Raw genomic sequence first — 22,025 nt, 5'->3', positions numbered from 1 at the left:
TCACGTGGGTAAGTTAGGCTGACTTCCTTGGCCTACCTTGGCGTTTCCAAACTCTGCCTTAAGTAGGCTTATAGCCTCTCTGATTTCTAAAGTCTTGTGGCTTGTAACCTAGTTTAATTAGCCTTTTAACCTTCTCTCTCTGTCCAGGCCTTTCCAGGCCTGGACCAGCCTCTCCTTCTCTCTAATTACTTACATTTACCTTCCTAATTGTAAATAAACTACCTTAAACTGGATGCTGACTTGGGTCTATTTTAATTATGGAATCAATCTGAATGGTTGATTCCTGGCAGCCACATTTTAAATACATATTTATAAAATACCTAAAATTCTCCCTCTTCATCAAATCACTCCGGTCCTATTTGCTCCTGCTTTCACCCAGTACTCTATATCTCCTGTCTTAGGGCCTTTACACAAATAGTATTCAATACTTAGAATATTCTCCCTTCCCTACCTCTAAAAATCATTGGCTTTCATCAAAAACGAGCTCAAATGCAACTCCTAGAGGAGGCCTTTTCTGGTATTCTTGATCTGAGAATGAGGCTGGGGGAGTACATTCTCCTTTAGAGGTAACTTGTGACTACTCTATCTTATATGTGTCTATGTCTCACTCATAGAAAGTAAGCTGCTCTTTGAGGGCAGGGATAACTTTTTTCTCCCATTTTTTTGGGGGGGGGTATCCTCAGTGCTTAGCACAGTGCCTGGAACACAGTAAGAAAGAACTTAATAAATACCACTTAATTAACTGATTGAACTGCTCTGCATTTCACTCTATGTTTCTTTATCTCAACTGAAACTTCTTTCTACAACGTTACTAATTTCTAAATTTTGACAATGTCATCCTTTTTATCTTCCCAGCAGCATTTAACTCTGTTGACTACCTTCTTCTCCTGAATACTCTCTGTGTTTTTATAACATTTTCCTCTCTTTGTTCATCATCTATCTATCTGTCCACTTCTTCTCACTCTCCTTTGCTGGTCCAACATCCATATCAAACCCCTAACTCTGAGTGTTCCCAAAGGCTCAGGCCTGGACACCTTCCTATTCTCTCTCTATATACTCTTTCATCAACTTCCATAAATTAAATCATCTCAATGCAAATGATTATGAAATCTATATATCCAGTTCTAGACTCTATCCTGAGCTCCAGTAGTATATCTCCAAATGGCCTACTTGATATTTCAAAATTTATGTTTTATAGGTATCTGAAATTTTACATGTTCAAACTTTAATTTGTTATCTTTCCTCTAAACCCTATTTCTGTCAAGGACATCATCATTATTCTAGTTATCTAGGTTCAAACCTCAGCATTATCTTGGACTCATCACTCTCCCTCACCCTTCTTATCTAATTAATTGCCAAACATTACCTTTCTACCTTTACAACATCTTAACACATCTGTCCCCTTTTCGCTACTCATATGATCATCACTCTAATTCAGGTTCTCATTACCACTCAGTTAGCCTATTGCAATAACCTCCTAATAGATCTCAAGTCTCTCCCCTTTCCAATCCATTCTCCAGATAGCTACTAAAGTTAATTTTCCTGAACTGCAAGAATGACCATGTCACTCCCTTACTCAACAAGCTTTAATGACTCCTTGTTGATTCTAAGATAAAACAAAAGCTCTTTCATTTGGTTTTAACTTTTTTTTTTCACAATTTGATCTTGATCTGCCTTTCCAGTTGTATTATACATTACCTTTTTCACACAAGTCTCTGGTCCAGCCAAACAACTTTTAGTTTTGTTCTTCACATATGATACGCTATCTCCTTTATTTCATGCTTCTGCTTTAGTTCTTCTTCATACCTGGAATTCACTCTCTCCTTTCTTCTCCTTTGCCTCTCAAAAAATCTTTTATTTCCTTCAAAACTCTGTAAACTTTTAGCTTGGAAGGGCACTAAGAGTGGGAAATTAGGGGAGTTTTCATATAAAAAGTGTTACTTAAGCAGAGAATGGTCTTGAGGGCAAAACTTTTTTATCTCTATATCCCTTGCCCCTAACACAGTGCCTGACCTATTTATTAGGAGTTTAATAAACGATAAATGGAAGGAAGGCATTATTATTATTAAATTCCTTTCTATGTGCCAGACACTATGCTAAGAACTTTATAAATATTACCTCATGTGATCCTCCCAAGTTAGTTACTATTATCTCTGTTTTATAGTTAGGGAAACTGAAGCAGAGATTAACTGACTTGCCCAGGATTACAGAGTTGTTAGTAAATGTCTGAGGCCAGATTTTCATTCAGGAGTTCCTGACTCCAAGTTCAGTATTCTATCCACTGAGCCAGTTAGTTGCTGCAATCATTTGGCAGGTAATCAGTGTTTTAAAACATGATTTTTATATACAATAATGTACTGGATTTTATTTTTATAATCTATCCTTTCATTCTCTTTCATATGAAAGCTTAATTCTTACTTACATTAAAGTTTATAACTTACTTACTTACATTAAAGTTTATAATTACTGTTTGTGTTTTCCTCTATTTAGTTCTCTTATTGTAAGTCAAAAATTATTCTCTATTACTTTTGCTCATATTAATTTGATCCTAACCTATTCCCACACTCACTTACCCTCCCATTACCCTGTCCTAAGCCAAGTTCTTTGAGATTACTTTAATTATTAATTTCTCATTTTTTTTTGCTATTTTCCAAACTTTTATCCATCCATTTCCTAGTCCAAATAAAAGTATAGGCTGGTTCTTTTCTGTGTCACCCATAAGCCATCCACCCTCTTCAAGTGAGTTAACTGCAACTCTTTTCTGAGATGTATTCATTTACACTGCAAGGTAATTATGAGATTTTATACCCTATTCATAGACTGAAGCTCTCAAATATTTTTTTCTTTATTCTCTATCTCACTTATAAGGTGATGATTCTGAAAGACAGAATCTGTTCAGATTATCTATTATTAAGATTAATGATCTCATCTACTCCTTTCTTGCTCAGGTTTTGTTTTTGCTTTGTTTTTTGGAAGTGACTCCTTCAGAGAGGTCTCAATCCTATATATATTGATTCATGAAGGGGGTAATATGGTATGGAATAGAGACAGAGGGACCCAAATTTATACTGTACTATTACATATACTATTTATTCTTATTAAGGTCAGTACATTCTACCTTTTGACCTATGTTCTCTGAAAACTCTGCTTTCTCTGTTGGATTTTCAAGGGGCCCAATCTCATGAGATGGTATGCTGACCCTGAAATTCCAGTAGGTCATCATTTCTGGAAGGCCCTGAAAGTTGTAACGGCTTCAAGGGATTTACCACCACTCTATTTTATCATGATACGTTGAAATTCTTTCCATCCTTCAAGTTAGCATCTCTCAATGAAACCTTCCTAATACCTGTCAGTTGAAAACAGTTCCTTGAGTTCCTTTTCTTAATCTCTCCTTTGCCTCTATCACATTCTACATTCTATCACTGACTAATATAGAAAGATTACAAGCTCTGTGATGGCAGGCTTCATGGATATTTTCCCCTATTTTAAAATCCCTGGTGCCTAGCATTATACTTATATAGATTAGTAAAGGTTTAATAGTTATTTGTTTAAAAGTAGGTGCCTGTTGATTAGGGAATGTTTAGATAAACTGTGGTACATAAATATACCATAAGAATTGAGGAATATGAAAAATATAGGGAGTTATGGGAAAATTTACATGAACCAATCAATATGAAGTAAGCAGAACCAGAAAAACAATATAGACAATGACTACAACAATGTAAACAAAAGTACAATAACAAAATTGAAACTAAATGCTGCAAAATTATAATGACCAAGTTTGGCCCCAAAGAAGCAATATGTACTTCCCTCCCTTCTTTGCAGAGGTAGAGGACTATGTACGTAGAGCACTGCATATACTTTGGGACTTGATTGATGCATCAGTTAGTTTTGTTGAATTTTTTTTCTCTTTCTTTTTTATCCTTTGTTATAAGGAATCGTTCTCTGGGTAGGGGAGGAAAAGAGGGATATATTGGGAAATTATGGTGATGTACAAAATATATCAATAAACTTTTAAATAATGTTTCTATGAGGGAAATAGATTAAAAAAAGACCTTACCAAAAGTTGCTTGGGTAGCTGCTCAGTGATTTTCTGGAGGAGAGACTGTGTGGGCTTCTCAGCTGACAGAAGGATGAGTTGCACATTCCTGTCTCCTTTGAGGAGAAGGCCCTTTGCTAGGATCCCAACTCGCATCACACCTTTCAGTATTCTTGATGAAGAATCTATTTTGCTGTTAAGGAGATAATCATAGGAGAGGGTATAAAAAGCAAGTCTCAGATTCTGAAAAGCAACCACAAGAAAAATTCAAAATGCTCTTTCTGATGGTAAGGCATGATGTTTGCATTAGTTAACAAAGGTTGTGTATTGTTCACTGCTATTTCCTGTCAATTGCCTCCCCAAATGAACCCTTAAGTTTAAGATAGGATTCATATTAGATTTCCTCTTATAGGCTTGAAAGCATTTAGCAGAGTTATGTATATTAGAGGTCTACATGTAGTAAACATGCAATAAATATTTGAGTAATTGAAAGAAATTTAAAATGAAAGCAGAAGAATTAGGAAAAGAAAACCAGTTTGGAAATACCAAAAATATAATTTTCCTAGACTAATGAGAAGACAGTAAAGGTTAATGGGAAAGAGTAGTAGAAAGCAGTATAAGAATATGGAAAAAGCCCTAGATTTGAAGTCAAAAGATCCATGTCCACATTCCATCTCTGGCACTTGTAGTTATGTGACTGTATACATATCACATAAATTAAGTGGGTATCAGTTTCTACATCTATAAAATGTAGGGGTTAGACTAAATTATATTTAAAGTCTGTCAAGATGGTCTCTAAGGATTCTTCCAGTTTATAATCTCTGCATCTTATTATCTGTCCATCTCTATACACAGAAATTCATATTTCTTCCGGACCTTATAATTAATCTCATGCTTGCTTCTGACTGGGAAGATTTTATAATGAAGAGTTTCACTGTTCAACTTTTCTAGGGTTTTAATGTATGACACCAATCTGTATAGAGATTCTAATCATCAATGGGTTGGCCACAGCAACTCATTTTAATGATTTAATGATTTAATCATTTAATGCCTCTGCATTCTGACACTAGTATAGAAACCAACTACATTGTGGAAAGCAAGGATTTTGAAATACTAAAGTGAAGAAATTCTTTTCTGTAATAACTGCTACTAATCAAAAGAAACTATGATTATCAAGTGTGTGGAATAGTGGAAAGAACACTGGCTTGAGAGTTAGGAGATCAAGGACTCTACCATCAGGCAACTCCCTCACTTTCTACAGAGACTTGCTCTCTCTGTAACAAAAAAAGGATGGACTACCTCATCTGACATTCTTCCTATTCCCTATGTTCTAAAGGCCTTTCCAGCTCTAACATTCTATGAACTCAAATTACCCTTTTTCACCACCCTCTTCCTCTTGTTGTTCTGATTTTTCTTCTGCCAGGATATCTGAGACCAGCTTGAGGGCTCGTTCTGAATGAGAAACCACTTTCTGAATGGCCTGTAGCTCTGCTTCAGTGGGATAAATAGTAGAATGTTTGGACATGATATGCCTGTCATCAGAAGTATTGGGACGCCTTGAGCCCTGTGGGGAAAAAGGCCATATGTTTAAATGAATGTGAAGGGAAGATGAGAGGAGACAAGGAGAGAAAAAGGACAAAATGACAGAATTCTCATGGCTACTTCAAAACTATCAAACCAGCAAAGCCACTGCAAACAGCATCAAAAGAAAGCCAAAGGCAGCCTGGCCAAAACCAAACTAGATTCATTTAATGTTTGGTTTCAGGTACTTTAAAAGGAGAGAGGGAGACAGAAGTTGGCTGGGTTAAAATATATTATATTAGAGTTGAATTTCTAACTTATGCAGAAAGTAGGAAAGAAGGGGGGAAAAACCACAATTTTGATCAACTAATTTTATACCTTTATCTTTTCCAGACACTCCCAGTGGATTCCTGATGACTGCAGGAAGCACAGATCTGATTTCTAGTTGGTTCCCCATTGGCAATACTCTTACATTTCCCATCTAGAGATTTTAAAATGAGATGGGTTGGCCTCTTCCCCTCAGCAAGGCTCATCATGATCACTCAAATCTAAGATTCCCATTCAACATCAGGGACTCAACCTGCACAGACAAATTAGTCTAAGAAGATCTAGTAAGAGCCATATTCCCAAAAATAAAGATAGATAAGTAAGATTTCCCAAGAAATGTAATGCTACTGAAGAAGTCAAAAGAATTAAGTGAATTAAGTGAAAACATATAACTTTGTAAGAAATACAGCGTCTAAGTCAGATAAATCAATTTCTAGTCACATCTAATTTATTCAAAAAAAAGACAACATGGAAGCCATCTTGGAGGAAAATTAAAGAATTTTATTTCTTAAATTTATAACAAAAGTCAAACATCTTAAGATATAGCAGGCAAAAGTCATGCAAACTGAAAGTAATATGAAGACTCACCAAAAGTGAGGGAACAGGTCCCCCTGGTCTGCCCATGAGGGGAGGTGGATTCCAATCAGTTGCCATTCGGCGTTGATGTTTTTCCCAATACAACTGTTCTTTTTCTACTCTCCTCCAATATATTTCTTCTTCATAGCGTCTGTAAAGGGAAAGATACTATGAGACCAGAAAACATGCTAGCCAACAGTATGACTTCCCAGGCTTAATGAATTAAGTATTGATTATTAATAAATTTATTATTTATTTTAATAATTATCAATCTTATTAATAATTCATGGAATAATTAATGCTATTCTAAGAACATGGAAACAAATCAGAGACCTCTATATATCTGTTCCTGGATTTGAGCATTGTGGCTAACTTGATATGATTCATTACTACTAAATCTCTCTTAAATGAGATCCTGCCCATGTTGTAGGCAAATATAAGGTAGGACATGAAGATAGGTAGAGAGGAAATAGCAATGCACAGACAGCATAACACATGAGCTTTGCTGGAAGAGATGGACATTCTAGATAAATTGCAGAAAGAGGAGTTATTGTTGGGAGTCTGAACTGCCAGGAGCAAGGAGTAGGGTGTGTGGCATCTTGGATCCAGTTAGCAGTTTGTATCCTGTCTTTGGAGATATTGGGGAGACATCTGGCAAGTATTGTGACTGAGGGAAGGGCATGTCTCTGTGACTGGGTGGACTAGTCACAGAGTGTCTCTAACCCATTCTGTGGATTTATTAGCTGACAAGGATTTATTCATCTACCTGAACATCATGGTCTCAGCTTTGATACATCATCTCCAGGAGCATGAGAAATCCCATTTGACTCCAAAGCCCACAGCAGTCACTCCTGATTCCTAGCTTGGTTGCCTGTCTGTGCTTAGGTCTGTGAAGCTAGCACATTCTATTGGCAGTTGGCAGATCCCTTAGCCTTAGCTTAGATCAGTGATTCCCAAAGTGGGCACTACCGCCCCCTGATGGGTGCTGCAGCGATCCAGGGGAACAGTGATGGCCACAGGTGTGTTTATCTTTCCCATTAACTGCTATTAAAATTTTTTTTAAAAATTATTTCCAGAGGGCTAAGTAATATTTTTTCTGGAAAGAAGGCGATAGGCCAAAAAAGTTTGGTAACCACTGGCTTAGACTAGCCTAATCCTACCTTCCTTCCCAAGACTTTATTAAATAGTTTTTATAACTTATAGACTACTTTCCTTCTCTACAACCAAAGAACTCACTGAGTTGTTTATTCCCTGGCTTAGTTAAGGAAGACAGTTGGGTCTAACTGCCATTCACAACCTTGTCACCACTCACTCCCAGCTGTGTCCTGTGTTTGTGGGAGTAGGTATAATTTCCCAGTGTATTTGTATGTAAGGCAGTTAATCTACTTTACCCCAATCATTTCTCATTCATCCCCTTCTCCCTCTACTACCCCTGTGTGTTTATTTACCCGCTACACCCATCCTTCAGGACTAAGCTCAAAAGTCATCTTCTATATAAAAGTTTTGTCTGATCCTTTCATCCTCACTCAAAAATCTTCTACTTCTCTCACAAAATTACAAGAAAAGTTTTAAAAATTTTAAATGAAATGGTAAAGAAAATGTTACTATTATTACTATTATCATCTTTCCTTCCTTAAGTCTTCCATAGCAGTCTGGATACTATATGTGTTTTTATCATATTCTATTCTACATTATACTTATTGTATTGTTATAACCCATGTTTGTGTGTTGAATAAGTATTCCCCCCTATATACTTTTGAAATATTGCAAGTTCCATTTGGACACATATTATGGATTTAATAAATGTTTGTTTGTTTTTCAAAGTAAATGTCTATTGATTGGAAGTGGTTAAACAATTGAGTGTGTGAATGTGGAGAAATGTTTCTGCATCGTAAGAAATGATGAATAAGAAGAATGTAAGGAGGAACGGGAAGATTTACATGACAATGCAAAATAAAAACAAGTAGAATTAAACAACATATACAACTACAACAAAGGACAACAATAATAAAATTGAAACAGAATGCTGCATTATTGTAATAATCAAACTTGGCCCCAAGGAAGTATTTTGTTTTCTCTTTGGATAGAATCCATACTTTAGTTTTATCCATCTCCCCAGTTTTTGCCATATTACCTATAACAGGCAGCTAATAAACTGATGTTAAATCAAAGACTTAATGCATTCAATAGTGAAGTAAAAACTGGTTTAGAAAACATGAGACTTGGTTTTGAATCCAACTCTGCCATTTACTACTTTTGGAACTAGGGTAAAACATTACCTTTTTATCTTCAGTTTCCTCATCTACAAAATGGAAATAATCATACTTATACCACCTACCTCACAAGCTTTCTCTGAGGCTCATTTCAGATAACTAAAGTATGTAAAGTATTTTGTAACCATAAAACAATATATAAATAAATGACAACTATTGTTATTATTGGGTTATTATTGTTATTATACAATCACAGATTGTAGTGCTGGAAGATACCTTAAAGTTTCATCTTATCCAAATCTCTCCTTTTACAGTTGAGGAAACCATAGAATTTACTGACTTCTTCTCTATGGTCAAATAGCTAGTAAGTAGTAAAGATAGACTCAAATCCATGTATCCTAAAACTATCCCAATATTCTTGCTAATTCACATTGACTCATTATTATCATTTGATTGGTCAAAAGGCATCAGAAGTTGATAAAATCATGAAGAATCTATGTAAGTAGAAAGAATGCTGAACCTGAGAGTCATAGGCCCTAAATTCAAATCTCATCTCTGTTCCTTACTTTGTATGTATATGTGACTTCAGCAAGTCATCATTTCTCTGAGCCTGTTTCCTCACCTGTGAAATGAAGAAGTTGGACTAGATGAGTTCTGAATTTTCTTCTAGCTCTAGATCTACCATCCTTTGAAAGCAATGAGATAATACAGCAAGAACTTAAATGAAATTTTCCTATAATCAAACACTGACTTCACTGTGCCAAACTGTACAAAATTATTTAAAATTTTGAAAATCTTCAACTAGTCCAAATATTTGTCAAATAAGCATTCTGAAAAGAACTGATACTGTGTATAGGTTCTAAGGAAGAAGATTAGTAAGGACTAAGCAATAAGTGACTTGTCATAAGTCACACAGCTAAGTATGTGAAGTCAGATCAGAACCTAGGACCTCCTATCTGGGTCTCTATCCACTGAGTTTCCTAGCTGCCCCATGAAGAAATTTTAGTTTTACAACTGCTGTGCTAATAAAAACACTGGGAAGGATCAACATTCTTCTTTCAGAGGAAAGAAAGAGTTAAGTGGTCCCTTAATTATAACACATAATATCATATCTAGCAAGAAGTTCATACTTTTGAAAATTTCTCTCCATTTCTACCTCATTTCTATATGATGACGCTGCTGTTCCTCTCTCCATCGCTTCAACATATCTTTCTGTTTCTGTTTCTTTATTTTCTCCTCATGATGCTTCCGAGCTCGATTACTGGGCTTAATTTCAACTGGGAGATCAGGATTCACTTTTTTCTGAATAAGGATAGAAATATTTGGGAAGTTAAAAAAAATCATAGTATAATTTACTTATTTCCTTGATGAGAAAACAGGTTTAATTCGAAAGGAAAAAGTCCAAAGAGTATGGAAAAAAAGATATTGCCTAAAGATATCAATATAGATGCTTTGGGAACTCAATCATCTTAATTTTTTAAAGTTACATAGAGAAAATGCAAGCAAGGTCAGCTACTAGAGAATGGATGCATATAAAAGTATGGTATAGCCCTATAAGAAGTATGTCAAGCCACTTACTAGCTGTGTGACCCTGGTCAAGATATTTAACTTCGATTGCCTAGGCTTTGCCACTCTTCTGTCTTAGAATTGATATTATGACAAAGTAAGGATTTTTTAAAAAGGGGCGACTGTGTCAAAAGTGTTATAAAACTCAGAAAGAACCAAGGTTCATAAGGAAAGCAAAGTTGAACAGAAAGGTATAATGAAGGAAAGAGAAGGATTAAGGAAGTAGACTGCTTATCAGAGTGGATAGTATAATGGATGACAAAATTAAATCCTAATTTTGCTCCTGTTCTTGCTATAAAGGAGAAAGAAAAAGGTGATTGAAAATAGGGAGATGATAGATTTACTGTACTTTGCTCTTATTAAATGACAAGTGTAGTATTTAAAAACTAAACCCTTTGATTTTTAGAATCCTTCACCATTCAGTCTTCTTGCATTCCAGCCTACCTTTCCACAGTTTTACCACTTAGTATTCTCCACACACTAGAGTTCAGCCATATTGGTCTATTCCAGTGATGTATATATTCCAGATACCACATGCCATGCCATGTCCCCCGCCAGACTTTGTGCTGTGCCCTGCCCCCCCTGCAAAGACTGAATGACCCTCTCCACTGCCTTACCACAGACAGGGGTAGGAGAAAGGGTGGGAAGTGGCTCGAACACTCCGCTCCACTCAGTAGGAGTAAGAGGGGGAGGCACGGTGGAGAGGGGAGAGGGAACAGCTCCACAGAGTCCCTCTGCCTTTCTAGTAACTAACTCTGGTGCACATGCCCACAGAGAGGTCTCTGTGTGCCATCTTTGGAATGTTTCATCAGTTCACCATCATAGGTCTATTCCATACAACATTCTACGTCCCTCACCTGGTATGCATTCCTTGTGTACTTCTTGGCTATCTCAAGCATCTGATCATTCCTGCTATCAGAGTACTTTCTCTTAAGCATTGAGTTGATCATGGGACTCCAATAGCTTCCTATTGCCTCTAGGATAAAATATAAACTCCTGTACTTAGCCTTTAAAGCCTATACAACCTGGCCCAAACTATCTTTGCAGCTTCACTGGATGTTACTCCTCTTCCACTCACCTATCCCCCACTCGGTATTAAGCCAAACTGTCTTCCTACTCTGTTTTCTACATCATGCTCCCTTTTCCATCTCCATGTCTTTACATTGGCCAACCCTTATAGAAAGCACTTTCCCCTCACCTCTGTTTAAGAGTCCCCTCCTCTCTTCCTTTAATGCTACTAAAACATCATCTTCTGCATGAAGTCTTTCCTGATTTCCCAACTACTGGTGACCTCTTTCCCAAAAAACTTTCATTGTATTTCACTACTGTGTGTGTACATCTTGTAATATAGAAATAATACTGCCATATTTTCTTGGGGCAACCTGTCAGTTGCCCTGGTTGGGATGTTGACTGTGGCATGAGCCATAGGGCAAGTACCAACTAGCAGTTGGACCCAGGGTATATAAAGGCCTGGAGACCCAGGGCTGGGGTTCTTTCCCTACTTCACTTCTCACCTTCACTTCTACCCCTTGGGTGGGATCCAGGTGGTCGAAGGAGGTGGAACATGAAGCTACCAATGATGCACGATCTTATACTTTACGTGGAGTCAGGAAGACATGAGTTTAAATTCAGTCCCAAACACTTAGCTATATGGCCCTGGGGAAATCACTTAACCTCTGTTTGCTTCATTTTCATTACCTGTAAAATGAGTTGTGTAATGCAGGGTTTCTTGCATTGCAACATTACCCTAGGCAATCCTGTCAGTTATCAGAATGGAATTTTGCCAATGGCATGTGCTATGGGGCAGGTACTAACCGGCAGTTGGGCTGTGACTATATAAGGCCCTGCAAACCCAACCTTGGGTTCTATTTTCCCTTGACCTCACCCAGACAACTTGCTATCTCTGACCTTTCCCCCTGGGGCCCCTGGTCGGGAAGGGTGGAAGGGAGGTGGATCGTGGGTAGGATCTTAGATAGCATAGCCTAGTGGTTAGGGCCATCTCTAGAGCAATTGAACAACATCATCTGTGTACCTAGCTGATCAAATAACACCAAGCCAGAGTCTAGTCATCTCTGGCTGGGGGCTGGTTGCCCTCAGCCTGTCAAGACCCTTTAAGTCCTTTGCCAGCACCTGCTAGTGGCCCATGGCAACGGCTTAGCAAAGCTAAGCCCTCTTACCTTAGTTTTCCCTTTCCAGTTCAAATAAATCCATTAGCCTTAATCTGTGAATTCCTGTGATTATTCTAACACCTTCAAAGCTAAGGAGACTAAGGGGAGGACAGAATTTTGAGAAGTAGGGGTTACTGTGGAAGTGAAAGCTAAGCCTCCATTATTGGGAGGAAGTTGTGCCATGGTTTCCTGCAGGGCTCTACTCTCACCCAATAGGGAGTCAGTTACCTCAGCAGGGACGGGCCACCAACCCAACATCTTAAAGGAACCTGCAGCTAACAGTGGAGACTCGCTGGGCAGCTCAGCTGAGGTTGCTCCCCTCTGATAACATCAACTCCAATTTCCAGCTAGTTTAATTACCGGCTCCTAGGCCCCTAGTGACCCCCTCATTACCTTCTCCTCTTATTCCTTTATTACAGTAGGAGAAAGAAAAGGCAAACCATTCCAGAATAGTTATCAAGAACAAAAGGGGTCACAAAAGAGTCAGACATGGATGAAACTACTAAAAGACAACAACAACAATAAAAGAACCTGCCTCCCAGGGTTGTTGCAAAGATCAAATGAGATGATAATGGTAATGCATTTTGTATAGTGCCTGACACATAGTTAGAAATATATAAATGTTAGTTATTATTACTACTATAGACTGACTTGTTTCTTCTGTTTTTCCTCTCTTTCTTGTTATTTTTAAAAAGAATTTGTTAATATTGGAATTCACTGTTCTTAGAATGTTTAATAAAATAACCTTGTGAATTTATCTGCTAGTTGTTTTGTTTTGTTTTCTTAATTTAGGGAGTTCACTTATGGCTTGTTCAATTTCTTTTTATAAGATTGGGTTGTTCAAAGTCTTTATTCTTATTCTATTACTATGGTTATTTTATATTTTTATAAATATTCACATCCTTCATTTATACTATCAGTTTCATTGGCATTTAACTGCACAAAATAGAGCCTAATAATATTCTTTATTTCTTTATTTGTTGCAAATTTTTTAAAATTTTTGATACTGGTATTTTGGTTTCTCTGTATCTCTCCCTCTCTCTCTCCTCTCCCTCCCTCTCTCTTTCCCTGTCAAATTAGTTAACAGTTTAATAATGTGGTAGTGTTTTTTTTTTTTCAAAAACAAAAACAGCTCCTAGTTTAATTTATTAATCCAATAGTTTGCTCTGTTGGGTTTGTTTTGTTTTGTTTTGTTTTTGCTTTCAATTTTATTAACCTTTCTAGATTAAAATTTTGAATGTCCAATTCACTGATCAGTTCTTACTTTGTTAATGAAAGTGTTTAGGGATATAAATTTCTCCTTAAGGGACTATTTTGGCTGCATCTCAAGTATATTCTTATTTTGTCTTATTGTTGCCATCATCTTTAATGAAATTATCTATTTGTTTTATGTGATTTGCTATTTGACCTACTCTTTTGAATTAAGTTAATCTTCAGTTATTTTTTATTCTTTTTTTAATGTCCCTTTGTTGAATATAACTTTTATTCTTAAACCTTTATCCTTATAAAGATGTGTTTAATATTATTACTATTTTTCATTTTTGTGAAGTTTTTAATCTCCTAATACATGGTCAATTTTATAAATGTTATCTTTGTAAATGTACCATAATTTATACTTTCTATCACAGCTAACTTTTCAAAATTTCTTTTCACATCCTGAACTTATTTCTTGTTTATTTTTTGTTAAATTTGTTTAGCTTTGGGAGTATGTTGAGTCTCCCCACCCCATTAGAGTTCTACTATTTATGTCTTTCTGTAACTCATTTAGCTTTTCCTTTAAATATTTAGATGCTTTGTGAGTCTTTATGTCTCAAGTGTGTTTCTTGGTACATTACATTGCTGGATTCTGCTTTCTGATCCATTCTGCTATCTTCTTTTTTTATTGTCAAGTTCATTACATTCTCATTCATGTCATGATCATTAATTATGAATTTCCCTAAATTCTCATATAGTTTCCTGTCTTGCTCCCCACACATCCTCATTATCACAGGTTCTTACCCTTTCTAAATCCTTGTTCCTTATCATCCCTCCAAATTTAGGATTTGTTTTCATTATGATTAATCCCTCCCTAAAACTACCTTCCTTTTATTCATTCTCCTTTCTTTTCTTCTTATTCTTTCCTATTTCCTTAGTGATGTGAATGTATTTTTACATTAAACTCTTCATGTATGAGTGTTCTACAATCTAGATGAAAGTGAGTTTCAGAATTAAGTCCATTCCTATGATCTCTTCCATGTTTGTTTAAATTTAGACCATGAGAAAATAAGTTCCCCTCTCCTTCCTCATTTTTCCCTATGTATATCCTTTTTCCTATTTCTTTTGTTTTTTCAAAATTATCAAAACAACAATACCAACTCCCTGTCTTAACTGTCTCACTCTATGACCCCTGATGATGATTACAATTCTGAAGGGTCCCTTCTATCATCCCCTCCATTACAATGTTAAAAATTCATCTTTGTGAAGTCCCTTCTATTTGTATTTACCTTTCTGTGTTTCTCTTAACTCCTTGTTGATATTTCAAAGTTTCTATTCAGTTCTGGGCTTTCCATTAGAAATGTTTTAAAGTTTTCTATTTCCCTGCAGGTCCATTTTTCCGCCTATAGGAATACATTCAGTTTTTCTGAGTAAGTTCTTCTTGTCTATAGGTCTATACATTTTGCATTAGAATGTCATATTCCATACTCTTTACTCCTTTATAGTGTAGTTGCTAAATTCTGTGTAATCTTAACTATGGTTATTTTTTACTAGAATTTTTTCTTTCTTTTTTGAAAGGTTTTTCTTTGCCTTGGAAGCTCTAGATTTTGGATGACATTCTGGAGAATTTTCATTTGGGGGTTCTTTCATGAAGTGATGGGTAGATTCTTTCTGTTTTTTATTTTGTTCTCTTGTTTTAATGTCTAGACAATTTTCTTTCATTTCCAGATTCTTTTTCTAATCAAGGCTTTCAAGTAGCCTAATTATTCTCAAATTAATGTAGCAATTATATTACTTCCTGATCTATTTTCCAGGTTGATTGTTTTTTAAATAAAGTACCATACATTTCCATCTATTTTTTCATCTTTTGACCTTGTTTTAGTACCTCTTGTTTTCTTGTGAAGTGATTAGCTTCTATTTTGCCCATTTTAATTTTCTGAGAGTCTATTACATGAGTAATGTTTTGTACTAAGCTATTAATTCTGTTTTCAATTTTCTTCTTAATAGCTTTCATTTCTTTTCTACTTCTTTTCTCTATTATCCTCATTTCATTTATGTCACTTTAAATTCTTTTGGGCTTTTTCTTAGCTCTTGCATAATTTCTTCTAGAAAATCTGTTTGATTCTACAGCTAAGCTCTTCCTTTCTTAGAGACTCTTATCATAGAAGTTTTGAAACTGTTCTTCTCTTCTGATTTATGTCTGGAGGATCTCTGGCATCAAAATAATATTTTTTGGTCATTTTTGTAGATTGGACCACTCACTATAAGACCTATCCACTATAAAAGCTATCTTGCTATTGAAAAGGGAATTCCCAGAAATAGTCAAGCAACGGGAATTTGCAGAAAAGCACAGAAAGAAGCTTTAGAATGTTCCTGGGGGCAGAATTCTGAGAGCAACAGAATCTAGGGAAAAACCATTGAAGCCCTCAGTGGTTTTTGAGCTTGAACCTATGGTGGGAGGCAGCTCTGGATCACTTCTCCTGATCCTGACATCATTTTTCCATACAAAAGTGATTCCCAACTTGATCAGAGTACATAACTACACAGAAGACATCTTGCTACATCAAACTGATACTACACTTGATCTTAGCCAAAAGGTCGAGAAGCAATGCTACATCGAACTGAGAAGATATCTGTATGATTCTGAAGAGCTGCCAGTTACCTCAAGGGGGTTTCTCTGAGGGGGACTGGCCAAGCCTGAAGATCATCTGTCTAATACCAGCCTAACCCTAGAGACTAAACTTTACTCTTATTAGCCTAGATAGTATAGAAATACCAGCATAGAGGGTTCAGGCCATCCTTGGCTTAGCTACGGGCTGAGAGTTAGAAACTCCTGATCAAGACCTTCAGTGAGGGAATCTATTACCCTCTTCCATAAACCTTGTCCCTTGTTACCCTGTCATTAAACTTCAACAAATCATATTTGGAAAACAGTCAGGTTTACTAATAGAAGATCAAAGGGAGTTTGGTGGATGGAGGTTTTTGATGATGATTTTTAAAATTAGTTTTTCAGTTAAATGTAGAAACAATCTTTGACAATTGTTTTCTGATAATTTAAGATTCATACCAATGCTTTCATGTAATACATATTTCCATATTGCTCATGTTGTGATAGAAGACACATATCACACATATAATAAAAAATTCATAAATAAAGTGAAAGATGGCATATTTTGATCTGAAATTAGACTTCAACAGTTCCTTCTTTGGCTGATGATTTTTACTGTCATTCCTAATAGTCAATGTTTTGAGTATACACAGATATCTGCATCTATTATGGCTTCCAAATTAGTAACCAATCATTTCCTGTCTAGACTATTTGCTGTTCCCCATATATAGTTTATCTCCTCACCTCTATGTCTTTGCACAGCTGTTTTCCATGCTTGGAGTATTCCTCCTCTTCATCTCTTCTTGGAACGTCTAAATTCCTTTAATGTGCCAACATCTACATGAGGTCTTTTTGATCCTCTCCAGGTATTAACACTCTCTCCCTCTTGAAATTATTTTGTATTATTCTATTTTACTTTACACTTATTTTCTATGTGTAAATGTTTCATTGCCCCAGGGAAATAGGTCTGTGAGAATAGTACTGCTTTGTTACCTTCTATTCCCAGCATGAAGCATAGAAGAGTAGACTGGACCTGTGATTTCACTGGTATAAGGAACTCACTAGCAAGGACAATCTACAAATGTAGATCAGCACCTCTACAATTCACAATCCTGGGGAACAATGAGAAGTTAAATGATCTGTGAAGAGTCTTATTGCTAGTATATGGGTCAGAAATAGGACTTGAATTCAGGTCATCCTGGCTCTGAAGTACTTAGGTAGCTAGGTAGTGCACTGTAGAGCATTGGGCCTGGAGACAAGATCTGAGTTCAAATTTGGCCTCATTAATAGCTGTGTTAACCTAGGCAAATCATTGAACCTCTTTCAACCTTGGTTTCCTTATCTACAGAGATAATAATAATAATACCTACCTTTTGAGGTTGCAATGAGGATCAAATGAGATAAATACTTGCAAATTATTTGTAAACCTTCAAGTGCTACATAAGTGCTAGTTATTATTATAATTATCACAGTAAGTTATAAAAATAATAACATACATTTTCATTGGTGAATTTGCAACCATCTACACCTTCTGACAGTACAATTCTTATTAATAATAACTATTTGCATTTATATACATTTACAGTGTACAAAGTATTTCCTTTATGACCTTGTGAAGCAGGTAGTCCAAGTTCTATTAAGCTCATTTTATAGATGAAAAGTTTGTGGCTTTGGTTAGTTGACTTGCTGATCTCATAGCTAAAATTTGTCAAAGTTAGCGCATGAACTCAGGGAGGGTCTCTGACTCCAGGTCTAATGGGTTTTCCACCATGTCATCCTGCCCTTCTTTACTTTGCCTATCTGTATATATGTAATAATATACAATATTCTGTAACATGCAATATAACAAAGTGGGAGAATGTTTTAGGGACAACTTTTAGGGACTTTTTATAGTGAACCACTCAGGGATTATACAAAGCTTTAGCACTAACAGACTAAATGAACAAAGGCATTTTCACTCACCTAATCTACTGGAATGGTCACCTCCAACCATGAGGGAACAGAACTGTAAAAGAGCAGCTGATGTCTTACCTTGTATTGCAGTCGGTGCCGACGCCCCTTCAGGTGCATGTCCTTAGCATTAGGATCATTGAAACTGCACTCACACAGCTTACAGTGAAATCGAATCATTTTTCCTTCATCGTTGTGCACCTGAGTTTAACAATCATATACAGCTTTAAAAATAATCTAAGAACCCCCAAATTGCTTATATTTCAGACACTGTGCCTACTTTTTAAACAATGAACACAAAACTATTACACTTATAGCACCATTATTCTGTCCACTGTTTGTTTTGTTTTGTTTTGTTTTGTTTTGTTTTGTTTTGTTTTTAAACCCTTGCCTTCTGTCTTGGAGTCAATACCGTGTATTGGCTCCAAGGCAGAAGAGTGGTAAGGGTAGGCAATGGGGGTCAAGTGACTTGCCCAGGGTCACACAGCTAGGAAGTGGCTGGGGCCAGATTTGAACTTAGGACCTCCCGTCTCTAGGCCTGACTCTCAATCCACTGAGCTACCCGGCTGCCCCCGTTTGTTTTGTTTTTAATATTTTATTTTTCCCTATTATGTGTAAAAACAATTTTTTAACATTTTAAAAAGTTTGAGTTTCAAGTTCTCTCCCTTTTTATGACTCTCCCTCCCTCCCTGAAATGGAAAGCAATCTGATATAGATTTTACATGTGTAACCATGTAAAATATTTTTCCATATTAGTCATTTTATGGAAGAGTTCTCAAATGGAAAAGGAAATATAGTATGTTTCAGTTTGCTTTCAGATTCTAGTTCCTTCTCAGAGGGCAAATAGTATTTCTCATCATGAGTCTCTGAGATTGTCCTGGATTACTGTATTGCTGAGAATAACGAGGTCATTCACAGTTGTTCATCAAGGAATATTGCTGTCACTGTGTGTACAATGTTCTTCTGGTTCTGCTCACTTTACTCTGTTATCAGTTCATATAGGTTTTTCAAGATTTGTTTGAAATCATCCTTGTCATTTGTTATAGCACAACAGTATTCTAAAACTATTATATACAACAACTTGCTCAGCCATTCCTCAATTGATGGACAACCCTTAAATTTCCAATTCTTTGCTGCCACAAAAAGAGCTTCAATAAATATTTTGGTACAAATAATTCCTTTTCCCTTTGTGCACTATTTAAAAAACAATTTAGCATAATATTCCTGAGAAAGTGGTCATCATCTCATGTGTAAGAAACTTAGCACTTTATTGCACAACTCTCAAAAGCATTTATCTAGTTTTATATGTTACAATTATCTCTTTTGCAACTGATTCCCCCCTATGTCTCTTCTTCTAAACTTTGTCTTTTCCCCACTGAATAGAACAATGCTTTGCTTCATATAATCACGAGAAATTGAAATATAACAATCAACCAACTGTTGCCATAGGTCTGTTCCAAATTAGGATGTATTTATTAAATTAGCTTTTTGTTTTGGAAAGTGTCTTAAATAATATTCCAGGGTCATAATGTTAGTATGTGACAGAGGGAACATGAACCTACATCTTCCTGACTCCAAGGTCACCATATAATGCTGCCCCTCTACTTATTAAATAGTCATTTTAAAAATATTTGTAGATTGACTATTGAATAAAAATTATATTTCTTTTTCCTTCTTTGGTATCTGATCTAGGACTTAAATTTGACAGTTTTCAGAACCACTAACATTTCTACCATCTAACTATCCCTAAAAAAGATTTCTCACATTCTCTTCCTATCCTGCTAAGAGTGGACAAAGTAAAGAGTAATATGATATGGTGAAAAGAGCACTGAACTTAGAATCTGAAGAGCTACAGTCTACTGCTCAGCCTTTTTTAGGCCCCATGCCAACTTCATTCTCATTCCTCACCAAAACTGAATATCTTCCCCTTCTTTTCTGGGTCTAAGCAAATTACCCCACCTTTCAAGAGCCATCTCCAACTCTCTGGTCGACAATGATTTAAATTTCTTGACCTCTAAAATATTGTCTGTTAAATAAATTTTGACCTTTGACTCTGTTGTGCCATTTTGTTTTCTGATTTTTTTTTCAAGTGCAGAAATTGCGTATATCTGTTAAGATCTCAAGCTCCTCTACAAAAGTGAAAGTTAAAACAAGTAGAATTTTACTAATTCAAAGTCTTTTGCCATTATAGGAAACTTTTAAAACAATATTCTCACATTGTCTGAGCTAAATATATGGAAGAAACTCTTACCAGTACGGCTTGTTTATTCTAGTATAGGCTAAAGAAAGGTCTAGCAATTTTCAGTCTTGGAGATTTTAAAAATTAAAATAAAGCCACATCCTAACCTGATCTGGATAATATATATACAGAAAGTTCTCTCCAACCCTACAATTTTACATGTTATTACTGGAAAAAAATGAATGCCTTATACCTCATATGGCACGTTCATGTTCTTAATAAACAACTCCATGTGGAGTTTCAAAAATTACGTATGAAAAGAGTTAATAGGAATAGTATACTGAACTGCAGCAATGGAGTAAAGCAGAAAGAACCTTGTACTAGAAGTTGGAGACCTATGTTCAGGTCTTGACTCTGCCACTAACTAGCCATGTAACACAGAACCAAGAGTCAGGGGAAGTCAGAGAACGAGGGTGAAAATCCTACCTTTCTGTATAATCAGGGACCAGTTACTTAAGCTTTCCAAGCTTTATTCTATAAAATGAAGAGATTAAAGTTGACCGCTTCTAGCATCCGTTCTAGCTCTAAATAGAAGATCCTAAGATTTTGGAACCCCAGTTTAGCTATCTAATGGATAGCATTCAATGATCTGAGATATCTCTTCCAGTTAACATTCTATAACTGGTCTCTCCATTGTTCTATCCTACAGATACAGAAGAGTTTATGTTAATCCTGCAGAAAAACTTAGTGCCCTTTTCTGTCCATCTTATGATGTCCCTGCTGTCAATTTCCAGTTCTAGTTCCATTTTCTAAGATTTAAAATTTTTCTTTTAAGTGATATTCTAACATTTTTTCCATAAAGACTTGCTAATAAAATTAGTAACAGGTTAATTTTTAAACTTCTCATAAAAGGTCTTCTTAGTTTTAGAAAAATTTATATCTGTTTATTTTTCTCAGTTATGATCATTCAAAATCTCACATTAAATGGTAGATGTTGTGTTGGTTCAGATAATAACAAACACTGTTTAATATTACCTCCTCCACATAGTCATGTCCTACTGGCTGCACATCAAACAAGACCCCGGAAGCATCCCCAGAATTCTCATGTGTGGACTGTTTACTTGGAAGCTCTGATTTTGACTGGACCATTGTCCCTTCTTCAAGTTTGTTGCCAACTGCCTGTGGCTTGTTAGTTCCTGAATAGGAAAAACTGAATTAATTATAACCTGCTCCAGGGCTAAACTAAAGGTCATCTTTATCTTTATTTTAGGGTTTATGTTACAAATTCAGCACAACATTAATTCTTCTTACAACATCAAACCATCACCTCCCACTGGCAACCAGAAGTTTGGAAATTGGATCCTAAATTTTTCAGATAGCCTGACAAGTCATGCTTCTGCCATGATTTTTTACCCTCCCCCCCACCCACCCAAGCATTCCAAATTCTCTCTGGAGCTATGGACCTGCTCTTGCTGTTTTTGTGCTTTTCTTTTTGGCTACTTTGCTCAATTCTTTTGAGTGACTTTTTGAAAGGGGAAAGTTACTTTGCTGACAAATGCCATGCTTTTGCTAATAGCTCTAGCAGCCTATTTCTGCCTGCCCTTACTTACATTCCCCATGGCCTCGGATCCAGCCAATGCAGGCGGCCCACCCCTCCTCCCCCTGACGGGGGGGGGGGGGGGGG

At 36.2% G+C, this 22,025-nt stretch overlaps 1 protein-coding gene across 1 annotated transcript in view; it reads right to left on the bottom strand.

Moving 5' to 3' along the window:
- Nucleotides 1–22,025, bottom strand: part of ZFR2 (zinc finger RNA binding protein 2) — a 120,485-nt gene that overhangs the window by 43,495 nt on the left and 54,965 nt on the right. Inside the window, exons 8-13 of the mRNA XM_044671229.1 lie at nucleotides 21,377–21,537; nucleotides 18,244–18,363; nucleotides 9,833–9,978; nucleotides 6,476–6,614; nucleotides 5,413–5,603; nucleotides 4,061–4,232 (exon numbers count right to left, since the gene is read on the bottom strand). Coding sequence (XP_044527164.1) covers nucleotides 4,061–4,232; nucleotides 5,413–5,603; nucleotides 6,476–6,614; nucleotides 9,833–9,978; nucleotides 18,244–18,363; nucleotides 21,377–21,537 — 929 coding nt within the window. The remainder of the gene's footprint in view (nucleotides 1–4,060; nucleotides 4,233–5,412; nucleotides 5,604–6,475; nucleotides 6,615–9,832; nucleotides 9,979–18,243; nucleotides 18,364–21,376; nucleotides 21,538–22,025) is intronic.

Source organism: Gracilinanus agilis, chromosome 1 (genome assembly GCF_016433145.1).
Source record: "Gracilinanus agilis isolate LMUSP501 chromosome 1, AgileGrace, whole genome shotgun sequence".
Classification (NCBI taxonomy): Eukaryota; Metazoa; Chordata; class Mammalia; order Didelphimorphia; family Didelphidae; genus Gracilinanus; species Gracilinanus agilis.
The sequence above is the reverse complement of the archived record's forward strand: the minus strand, read 5'-3'. Positions and strand labels throughout refer to the sequence as shown.